This window comes from Nelumbo lutea, chromosome 4 (genome assembly GCF_056320005.1).
Source record: "Nelumbo lutea isolate HS-2025 chromosome 4, American lotus-T2T, whole genome shotgun sequence".
NCBI lineage: Eukaryota > Viridiplantae > Streptophyta > Magnoliopsida > Proteales > Nelumbonaceae > Nelumbo > Nelumbo lutea.
In genome coordinates, this window is record NC_142687.1 from 33083676 (window position 1) to 33096184 (window position 12509).

General features: G+C 41.3%; 1 protein-coding gene across 4 annotated transcripts in view; it reads right to left on the bottom strand.

The window, feature by feature from the left end:
- LOC148855069 (DEAD/DEAH box RNA helicase family protein) overlaps positions 1-12509 on the bottom strand; it is a 145219-nt gene that overhangs the window by 4619 nt on the left and 128091 nt on the right. For all 4 annotated transcript variants that reach the window (XM_088983399.1, XM_088983398.1, XM_088983396.1 and 1 more), the window contains exons 15-16: positions 1105-1263; positions 602-685 (exon numbers count right to left, since the gene is read on the bottom strand). In XM_088983399.1, the coding sequence (XP_088839525.1) occupies positions 602-685; positions 1105-1263 (243 nt within the window). The remainder of the gene's footprint in view (positions 1-601; positions 686-1104; positions 1264-12509) is intronic.

The following is a 12509-nucleotide window of genomic DNA, read 5'->3' on the forward strand; positions in this document are numbered from 1 at the left end:
AGATGAGCAGACTAACTAAAGCTCACCTTATGACATGCCGGTAAATAAAATCCTTAAATTTTTATGTTGAAACTCAAATACAAAAATGAACTTTGGAATACCATTTGTATCCCTAGCTATACCCATGTCAGACACTTCAAAATTTTATGTAAGTTCCATGTTGGATCTGTGCACCCATATGCATGCATATAAAACAATATTAGTGCATTATATAACTAAAGATGAGAGATCATCCATGCATCCATTCTTTTCTGTTGAATTGAGTATAGACAGTCTTTGAGTTTTATAAATGATTTTGCTGAAATCCAATTGCTATTATTGGGCCAGTTGATGGTTCATTCTGAGTTTAAAGATATGGACTTCTTTTGATTCTAATCTGTTGTTGACACTAGATCTTGTACACTAGATCTTGTCGTTTATCATGTTTGGTAATCCATTTATATTGTACTCCTTGGAGACTCCATGCTACTGAGGTCTTCTTGACAACAACAAAATCAAAAGATCTAAAGTGATGAAGAAAATCCATATCAAGTGACTACACGCATGCTCTTTCTGAAATATTCTGTTGATAATCTAGAAAGAATGAAAGAAGGGCCTTTACCTGGTAAACATTTTCAAATCCATTCTCATTCCCTTCAAAAGTGCATGTCTCAACCGGTATTCTTCCAGGAGGTACATCAGTTATCTATCATTAAAAGAAAAACAAGAGCATCTTTTTAATCCATCAGAAAGCAGGCATGACCACATACCCCCGTGAAAAGCAGGATAACTATACTACATTATATTCATTGTTTAGGTTTAGAATATGAAGGCTAATCAGGGCACATCCATTGTGAAAAGACAAAAGGTACCCCCATTAAGGTACATAGGTGTATAGTGGCGCTTCTGTCTTTTCAAAAAAAAATCAATGAAAAGCTATCTACTAGAGTTATTCCTGGTTTATCAAAGATGGGATGTTCCCTAAGGACCACCTAGAGAATATTTTGTGAAATCATTTAATTGGCTGCATAGACTAGTTAGCTCAAGGAACAACTCTGATATAAACAACATGGGTAATAATTGAAAACATTTTTACTGGAAAGTATGAGGAAGCACTTTACATACTTGGGTTAGAGACATATCCCCATATAAAGCCAAAGCAAGTGTCCTTGGGATAGGAGTGGCAGTCAATGCAAGAACATGAGGTGCCATATATGCATCACTAGTAGAGGACCCATCTGTGTTTGCAGCACCTGCTCTCAAACTTGCACAAGCTGAATACAACTGCAGTATTCAAGAACCTTGTTCACATTTACTGGTACAGAAAAACAAAAGAAATATGCTACAAAACCAGGAAGGAAAAAAAATAGATATTGCAGAATCTATGCAAGAATATATCAGTAAAGCATTACAGGTGGAACAACCAATTAGTAGAGATGCCTGCATAGAAATTGCTCGTCTTCAAATAAATTCTTTTAGTATTGCTGAAATTAGAAGCTTGTTAGTTACTGTCTCCTACAGACAAATCTTGCATACTTTAGAAACTCGTATACTTGAACATATGTAAACAAATAGCATTAGAATTCTTCATTTCTTCATATCCAAGACGAGGATAAAGTCGAGTTGTCATCTCAAATGCTGAAACACTGCCATTATCCTCTTACAAAAAGTAGAAAGCTTGCTGAATTAAAAAATATGAAATAAAAGGAGTTTCTTGAAGAAAGAAGGAAGAGAGAAGGAGAAGAAGAGAAGTTGAAAAGAAAGGAGAGAAATAATCTGGTCGCCCCCTTCACTTATTATTTATACTAAAAATAATAGAGCAGTACAAAGACAACTATGCTCTTATAGGGCGGCTAGAAATAAAACAGCATATATAAGACACAAAAACATAATAAAATTTGGACTCACATAACTACTTTGGTCCCCACCTCCTATCTAACAACTAACATAAAACATCTACTCATAAAAAACATCATAAAACTAATTAATCTTCAACACTCCCCCTCAAGTTAGGAGTAAATGTCACACATTCCCAACTTGCGTAGATCATGTTCAAGCTTGTTCTTTGCCACCCCTTTAGTGAGAACATCAGCCAGTTGCAACTTTGAAGAGACATAAGGCAAACAAACTTCTCCGGTTGTTACTCTTTCTCTTATAAAGTTCAATGTGTTTTGTCCTATCATGCTAAATTGGATTGTGGACAATATTGATTGCCCTGATTGTCACAGTATAACATCATAGGTTCCTTTGCTTTCACCCCAATCTCACTCAAGAGAGATCTAACCCAAAGAAGTTCTGAGACACCATGAGCCATGGATCTATATTCAGCCTCTGCACTTGAACTTGCCACAACCGCTTGCTTCTTACTCTTCCAAGAGATCAAGTTTCCACCTACAAAGGTACATGCTCCTGATGTAGACCTCCTGTCATCTGAGCATCCTGCCCAATCTACATCTGTATAGGACTCAAGCTTCAGATTCTCATGATTTGAGAAAATAATGCCTCTGCCAGGGTGCTTCTTCAGATATGCAAGTATCCTCTCAATAGCTTCCCAGTGCTGAACCCAAGGTGCATGCATGTACTGACTCACAACACTGACAGCATAAGAAATATATGGTCGTGCCATACACAAATACAACAGTCAGCCCACCATTCTTTGATATCTCCCTGCATCCTTTACCAACTCACCATCCACACCATTAATTCTGGGATTTGGATCAATAGGAGTCTGCTGGTTTGGTCCCCAGCTTCCCAGTCCCCCGCAATAGGTCAAGTACATACTTCCTCTATGAAATGAAGATCCCATGCTTGGATCTTGAAACTTCAATCCCCAAGAAGTATTTGAGCTCACCAAGATCATTGATCTCAAATTCTTGCTGCAATGATTTTTTGAGATCATCAGTCTCCTCCAGATCATTTCCTGTCACCACTATATCATCCACATACACAATCAGAATTGACACCAGAGCATCTCTCCTCTTCACAAAGAGAGTGTGATCAGACTGTGCCTGTGTGCATCCAAAACGGATGAGTGCCCCTTGGAACTTGTCAAACCAAGCCCTAGGTGACTATTTCAGTCCATATAGAGATTTTCTGAGATTGCACACCTTTCCCTTACCAACATTCTCATAAAAGCCTGTTGGAATGTCCATATAAAACTCCTCCTGTAAATCACCATTGAGGAAGGCATTTTTTGACATCAAGCTAGAACAAAGGCGAAGAATAGGTGGCTGCTAGAGATAAAAGGATACGAACTGAACTCATCTTAGCTATTGGTGCAAAGGTTTCCAAATAATCAACACCATAGGTCTGAGTATACCCTTTTGCTACCAACCTTGCCTTGTATCTTTGTATCTTGCCATCAGCCCTAAACTTCACTGTGAATACCCATCTACATCCGATTGTCTACTTGTCTAGGGGGAGATCAACTATTTCCCAAATTTGGTTTTTAACCAAAGCATCCATCTCATCTTGCATGGTTGTTTTCCACTCAGGTTTGGAGAGAGCCTCAGTAACATTCCTGGGTATAGACACAAAATCCAAGGAAGAAAGAAAATCAAGGTAGGAGGGTGATAAGGCACTATAGGAAAGATGGTGTGAAATGCAATGGGCTGTACACTTTCTCTTCCCCTTACGAAGTGCAATGGGAAGATCAAGGTCAGTGGGATCAGCTGCAACAATGGTGTTAGGGAAAACCACTCGAGAATAATGTGGATACAAAGAAGGTAACATCCATTGTGACAAATCTGCTCCTCAACACAGGGTCATAACAACCCCTTTTGGTTCTGAGCATACCCAAGAAAAACACATTTCTTGGCCTTATGATACAATTTCTTGCGATGAGGGCCAAGAATGTGAACAAAGGAAACACACCCAAAAGCCCTTAGAGGTATATGAAATATCTCCCCATCTGGAAAAAGCAGACTAAATGGCACCTTAAACCCCAATGTCCGTGAAGGAACACAGTTAATCAAATGCACGGCTGTAAGAACTGCACAAGAACTGAAGCACACACCATAAGACTCCTTGCCACCTCCACAATGTGTCTTTTTTCTTGCAACAACTCCACTCTGTTGTGGTGTATATGCACAACTACTCTGATGAATTACCCCATGTTTTAGGAGATACGTGGTCAGGTCCTTCTCAAAGTACTCTCTGGCATTATCTGGTTTAAAAACCTTAGTTCTCGCTCCAAATTGTGTGAGAACCATCTGATGGAACTGTCGTACCAAGTTAAAAACCTCATCACGTGAGCTCATCAAATATATCCAAGAATATCGTGTACAATCATCCACAAACAAGAGAAAGTAACGGAATCCTCCCATGGAAAGGATATGATAATGGCCCCCATACATCAATGTGAACAATATTAAAAGCAAAAGTACTTTTATTACTTGGTTTAAAAGACTGTCTACAATGCTTTCGTAACTGACAACTCACATACTCCAAAGTAGAATCGGTGAACCCCCCATACATCAGTGTGAACAATATTAAAAGCAAAAGTACTTCTTTTATTACTTGGTTTAAAAGACTGTATACAATGCTTTCCTAACTGATAACTCACAAACTCCAAAGTAGATAACTGAACAGACTCAAACAACTTTGGGAAAAGACATTTTAAAGAAATAAAAGAAAGGTGTCTCAAGCGATTGTGCCAGAACATAATCTGGTTCACCGATTCTAACCCACTACTACTGTTGCTGTTAACATGATGGCCCTGATGTCTCAGAATCTCATCCAGAAGGTAGACTCCATTCACCTCACGACTACTCCCAATCATCTTTCTTGGCAATAAATCCAATTGAAATATGAGGAAGTAGAGAAGAGAAGGGAAGAAGAGAGAAAAGAAGAAGAAAGAAAGGAAGAAGAAAAGGTTTTGAGCAATGGAACAATGCTGGCGGCACCAGCTTCCATTATATTATATAGGGCAGTAGAAATAAGAAGGGAAAAAGACTCTTATGCCCCTGCTGTAAGTGAGTACAATAACAGAAATAACAGAAAATAAAAAACGCTTTAACTAGCCAAACAGACCCTAACACAAATAACTAAATTATTTCAACACTCCCCCTCAAGTTGGAGCATAGATGTCAATCATGCCCAACTTGTCACACAAATCATTGTGCCGCACATGATGAAGACCTTTGGTGAAGATATCTGCAAGTTGTTCTTCTGAGCTGACATATGGAGTACACACTTTTCCATTTACAAGTTTCTCTCTAATAAAATGCTTGTCCACTTCAATGTGTTTCATCCTATCATGCAGGACTGGATTAGCAGCACTATTGATGGCAGCTTTATTGTCACAGTAGAGTGACATAGGATTGCTTACTGCAAAACCCAGTTCACCTAACAGATTTCTTATCCACATGATTTCAGCAACCCCATGAGACATCGCTCTATAATCTGCTTCAGCACTAGATCTAGCCACCACACTTTGTTTTTTACTTCTCCATGTAACCAGGTTTCCTCCTACAAAGGCACAATACCCACTGGTAGACTTTCAGTCATCAACTACTCCTGCCCAATCAGCATCAGTATATACTTCCACCTTTAAGTGTCTATATTTCTGGAACAACAAACCAGCTCCGGGAAACTTCTTGAGGTATCTAAGGATCCTCTCTGCAGCTTCAAAGTGAGTTGTCCTAGGGTTGTGCATGAACTGACTACGAGTCTCCCTACGAGTCTATGGAACTTCTTCACATCTTTCAAAAACTCTCCTTGACTGTCTCCCAGCTGATGATTAGATTCAATTGGTGAATCAATTGGTTTTACCCTCAACTTGCCTGTATCTTCTAGTAGATCTAGTACATATTTCGGTTGGGAAATAAAGATGCCCTTGTGAAAGCGGACAACTTCAATTCCAAGGAAATAACGTAAGGGGCCTAGATCTTTCACCTCAATTTGAGTGGCTAAGAATATTTTTAGTCTCCGTATTTCAACCTCCCAATCTCCTGTGATCACTATGTCATCCACATACACAATTAGAGCTGCAATTTTCCCTTCACCTTTTTTCACAACCTCCCAACCTCCCAATTTCCTGTGATCACTAGCATTGTTTGAACCCCATCTGTTGAACTGCTAAGTGGAACTTACTAAACCAAGCCAGAGGTGATTGTTTCAACCCATATGAAGATTTTTTTAACCTGCACACCTTTTGTTCACTGCCTTTGGCACAAAAGCCTAGAGGTTGGGTCATGTACACTTCCTCTTCCAGGTCACCACTCAAAAAAGCATTTTTGATGTCCAATTGGTGAAGTTCCCAGTCAAGATTTGCTGCCAATGAAAGAAGAATCCTGATAGAGTTCATCTTGGCTACTGGAGCAAAAGTCTCTACATAGTCCACTCCATATACTTGTGTAAAACCTCTTGCTACCAGTCTAGCCTTGTACCCTTCAACAGTTCCATCAGCCTTGTGTTTCACTATGAACACCCACTTGCAACCCACTGGTTCCTTCCCTTCAGGAAGATCCACCAACTCCCAAGTGCCATTTTTGTGTAATGCATCAATTTCTTCCTACATTGCATCTGTCCATTCAGGTTTAGATAAAGCTTCTACCACATTCCTAGGAACGGGGACATTGTCCACAGAAGAGAGGAATGCACAGAATGAAGGTGAATGTGATCATAGGACACAAAATTAGACATAGGATGATTAATGGTACAAGATCTAACACCCTTTCTCTTAGCAATAGGAACATCAAGATCATTGATGATAGGGGAATCAACATTGAGAGGAACAGGCACATCAATAGGAGCAAGTGTACCTAGCTGATGAGACGGATCTACGTCTGGCAAATCCGATGATGTTGGTTGCATAGTGTCAGGTTCCACGGCTCTTGAACTCTGCTGGCTTTTATGGCGATGATGAAAGACACAGAATGAAGGAGGATCAGGTAAAGGAGGTAGTTGAATGCACCAAAGTTTACTCTTATTATCTGTTCTCTTCTGAGAGTCACCTTTCTTAAAAGCACCTCCGACATTTGTATCTGAATTTCCCTGGACAACTAGGGCAACTAACTCCCCGTCTACACAATTCATCACACTTCTTCTACTCTCTTCCGACTGCACTAAGGCATACACCTCCTGAACTGATGGCAAGTCTTTACTACCCAAGATCTGCACCCTGATGGACTCATATGAAGGATTCAGCCCTAAGAGGAAGGTGTTGAAGTTTGACCTGCCCTAGAATTCTATCTTGTTCGTTGACTGTAAAATAAAGTAAACAGCAAGTAGGAGAGGAAAGAAGAAGAGAGAAAAGAGAGGAAAGAGAGAAAGGCTGGTTGGAATTAGAGAAAGATTCTCTCCCTAGATTCGACTAGACCTGTTATTATATTATTAACTTATTGGAAAAGACTTAAGTGCCCTTCTTTAAGAAAGAAATGCTCGAACTAACATAACAGTACACATCAGCCTTCTTAACAAGTACAAAGACTGAAATACCCCTTCACTAACACCACTAACACTCCCCCTCAAGCTGGTGAGTATATATCATATAATCCCAGCTTGTTACATATGTAGTCCACTCTCCCCCGACTCAAACCTTTTGTAAACAAGTCTGCCCACTGGTTTCCCGTACTAACATATGCAGTTTCTATCACCCCATTCAGCACCTTCTCTCTCACAAAATGACAGTCAACTTCGATGTGCTTGGTTCTTTCATGAAACACCGAATTGGAAGAGATATGAACTGCTGCCTGATTGTCACAATAGAGCTTCATTGGAGTACTGATGTCATATCCTATCTCCTGTAGAAGGTTCCTCAGCCTCACTAATTCACAAGCAGTATGTGCCATAGCCCTATATTCTACTTCTGCACTACTTGCCACAACTGTTTGCTTCTTACTTTTCCACGTTACCAGGTTACCCCCCAGAAAGGTGCAATAGCCTGTGGTGGATCGTCTATCAGACATAGAACCTGCCCAATCAGCATCGGTGTATCCTTCTACTACCAGTTTTCCACCACTCCTGTACAACAAACCACGACCAGGAGCTCCTTTTAGATACCTCACAATCCTTAGCACTGCATTCCAATGTGGGACCAAAGGTTTCTGCATGAACTGACTCACCACACTAACCGCAAATGAAATATCTGGCTGAGTAATGGTTAGATAGTTTAATTTGCCTACAAATCGTCGATATCTGCCAGGGTCTTCAAATACTTCACCTATATCATTGCTCAGCCTCGTATTTGTTTCCATAGGTGTCTCAGCCAGTCTAGTACCCAACAACCCTGTTTCTTCCAGTAAATCAAGCACATATTTCCTCTGACACAAATTAATGCCATGCTTAGATCTTGCTACCTCTATGCCCAAAAAGTATTTCAACTTGCCAAGGTCCTTTGTCTGAAAGTGTTTCTGTAGGAATGCCTTCAATCTGTCAATGCCCATTTTATCATTCCCAGTCACAACGATATCATCCACATACACCACCAATATTATTTTGCCTGCTGAAGAGTTAAAACTGAAGACAGAGTGATCAACTTGGCACTATTTCATACCAAACTTCTTGACCACCTCACTAAACCTACCAAACCATGCTCGAGGGGACTATTTAAGTCCATAAATAGCCTTCTTAAGTCTACATACCTTACCATCCTCCCCCTGAGCAACAAACCCTGGTGGTTGCTCCATGTAGACCTCCTCGAGCAAATCACCATGCAAAAAGGCATTTTTGATATCTAGCTGATGGAGAGGCCAATCATACATAGCTGCAAGGGAGATGACGACACGAACTGACCCTATCTTAGCAACCGGGGAGGATGTCTCTGTGTAGTCAATGCCATAGGTTTGGGAGTACCCTTTGGCAACCAGTCGCGCCTTCAGGCGCTCAACACGACCATCTGGCAAGTACTTAACACTATACACCCACTTACAACCGACAACCTGCTTCCCAGGAGGAAGAGCACTGAGATCCCAAGTGTGATTATGATGCAGAGCAGAGAGCTCTTCTTCTATAGCACGACACCACTCTGGAGAGGTAAGGGCTTCTTGGACATCCTTAGGAACAACCACGGAGGATAACAAAGAGATGAACTGCCGATGGGAGGCGGAGAGGTGGGTAAGTCAAACAAAATTGGAAATAGGGTGAAGGGTGCAAGTACGTTTACCTTTCCGAAAGGCAATAGGAAGATCTAGGTCGGAGGCTGGTGTCGGAGTTGGAGTTGGATCTATCGACGGTGATGAAGCTGGAGGAGCTGTAGCCGGTACATGCGGGCGATGTGTATACACGTAACGGATGGGTGGACGGTCAATCGACGGTGGCACCGGAGGCAAGGACGTAGGTATGACTAGAACCGGAGGGGGTGGATCAGTCACAAGAAGAGGAAGAGGAGGTGGTGATGGGAGGAAGCAACAGCACCGGACCCGACGAAGAACGGAGAAGACTCGAAAAATGTAATATCAGCACATACCAAGGAACGACGAGAACTGGGATGATACACTTCAGGGAACGTGCATTTAACTTGTCAGTCCAGGGACCTAGATTATGAACGAAGCAGACACACCCAAATACCCGAGGAGGAAGCGGAAACAGAGACATGTTGGGGAATAAGACTCTAAAAGGAGAACGGCCATCAAGGATAGACGTGGGCATCCGATTAATTAAAAAACAAGAGGTGAGCATTGCATCGCTCCAAAAGGTTTTGGGAACATTCATGTGGTGAATGAGGAAGCGTGCTGTTTCTACAAGATGGCGGTTCTTTCTCTCAGCCACCCCATTTTGTTGCGGAGTGTAAGCACATGAAGTTTGGTGTATAATGCCATGTTGGTCCAAGTATTCTTGAAAAGATGAAGACAAGTATTCACGTCCATTATCAGAACGGAAAATTTTGATGTGAACGCCAAATTGATTGCGGATCTCAGCATAAAATTTCTGGAAGATGGCAAATAATTCACTTCTTTCTTTCATTAAATAGAGCCACGCCATTCTTGAACAGTCATCAACAAAAATAACAAAATATCGGTATCCATTATATGACATCACTTTATAAGGACCCCAAACATCTTAATGAATTAAAGAAAAAAGACTCGATACACGGTTATCGACCCTAGAACGAAAGGGAATGCGATGGTGTTTCCCAAATTGACACGACTCACAATCAAAAACAGAAAGTTGACTCAATGAAGGGACTAAGGAATGCAACACTTTCAGCGAAGGATGACCAAATCTACAATGCCACTGGAGAGGAGAAATGGATGACTGAAGGGCCGTCGACGTTTGTCCACCACCATCAAGATAATACAGTCCATCGGCTTCATGCCCTCCACCAATCTTCATCCCCGTCTTGAGATCTTGAAAAACACACATAGAAGGGTAAAATGTGATGGAGCACTTAAGGGACTTGGTCAGCTTACTAACAAACATAAGATTAAATGGAAGCTTAGGTAACATATAAAACCGAGGATAGGGATACAGGGTCTAGGTCAACATTACCAACACCACAGATAGATGATGTGGAGCCATTAGCAAGGGTAACAGATTGTGATGTTGAGCAATGAGTGAGAGATGAAAACACACCTGGAGTTCCCGTCATGTGATCGGAGGCTACAGAGTCAATAATCCAGGGGTTGGGTGTGGATGCCAAACAAGCCATACTTGAGTGTGCAAAGGAAGCTGTGTTCTGCTGCGACTTAGATTGAAAACACACCTGCAAATGCTAATTTATCAGAGACATTAGAATCCATAGATCCAATGGAAGCCCTCCGAAGACCAGCAAACACCTCCTCTAAAGATGGAAGAGCAGATCCCCCTAGTATCTGAGCTCGTACTAGTTCATACTCAGACTTCAGCCCCACTATAAACCGTGTCACATCAAGCTGCTCTCGCAGTTGCTGTTGAACTTTGACATCAGAAGTGAGAAGATGATAGACATTTAACTCATTACGGATATTCCTCACACTGGCATAGTACTCCTCAAGGCTCTGACTTCCCTGTTGCAAATTGAAGTATTCCTGATACAGTTGATATACCCTAGTGGTATTATCCTGACCTGAATACAGTTTCTTAGCATGATTCCACACCTCTTTGGCTGTGTCAAGAAACATGAAGTTCACACTGATTTTGGGTTCCATACTGTTCCACAACCATGTAATGATCTGTGCATCTTCCTGTTCCCAGTCTTCATACTCTTGAGAATTAGCGGGGGGTTTCTCCTCTCTTATATGCTTCACTTTCTTCTTTGCCTTCAGAAAAACCTCTACAGACTTGGCCCAAGGGACATAATTCTCAAAATTCAGTTTAATGGAGGTCATTTGGACATTCAGGTAGTCAGTAGAGATCATGACACTAGGTTTACTATCACTATTATCTGCCATTTCCGAACTCCCTTATCACTGAATTCTGAGCACTGAATTATGAGCACTACACACTGCACACTACACACAGACACTTCACCGAAATCTGCACACTGATTTCTGCAGTATTAAATGCTGAAAACTGCAACACCACAACCCCTACTCACCGAAGTCTACGCACTGATTTCAGCAATATCAAGTGCTGAAAACCACACTGGAAGTTTCACCAATAAGTAGACACTATTGCCCTTTAAATCACACACAAACAAGAATAAACCCTAGCATACTACAATCGAAACCCATCATGCAAACTATACTACACCTCTCATGTATTCCATAACAGAAAATATGCATAAAAAAAACTTTACCTCATCGCCTGAAGGCCAACCACACGAAGGGCTGAGACACCACTGCACCACACATACCAGCCCTAACTAGGGCTTAGAAACCACAACAACCAATCACCAACGACACAATCGGAGGCATAGGAACCTCCTAGGGAAGAGGGCGATCACTCCTTTTCAGCCCTTTTACCAGTCTCCAACTCACAGCTGAGAAACCCAAGAGAAACCCTAATTTGAATGCGCAGAAGACAGAATTCTAGCAAGTCTGATTTGTTGAACCTTGCTCTGATACTATGTTGAAGTTTGACCTGCCCTAGAATTCTGTCTTGTTCGTTGACTATAAAGTAAAGTAAACAACAAGTAGGAGAGGAAAGAAGAAGAGAGAAAAGAGAGGAAAGAGAGGAAGGCTGGTTCGAATTAGAGAAAAATCCTCTCCCTAGATTCGGCCAGACCTGTTATTATATTATTAACTTATTGGAAAAGACTTAAGTGCCCTTCTTTAAGAAAGAAGCACTCAAACTAACATAACAGTACACATCAACCTTCTCAACAAGTACAAAGACCGAAATACCCCTTCACTAACACCACTAACAGAAGGCAAAGGTCAGTTGCTGAGATACAAATGACTTGTACGCCTTTGCATCTTCATCACACTTCCAATTCGCATTCTGGTAGTGATCAAGTTCTTTCCATATCGATGTCAAATCAGAATAGTACATCGAGAGACTCTTCTCCCCCTGCTTGCAAGTAGAGGATTCAGCTTATATCTTGGCATAGTGTCTCTGCTCTGAATAGGTGGACTTTGCTTGTTCCCATATCTCACAAGCAGATTCAGCCCACATAAAAGTCTTCCTTAGTTGTGGCAGCGTGGAAACCAAGAGCCATGACATCACCA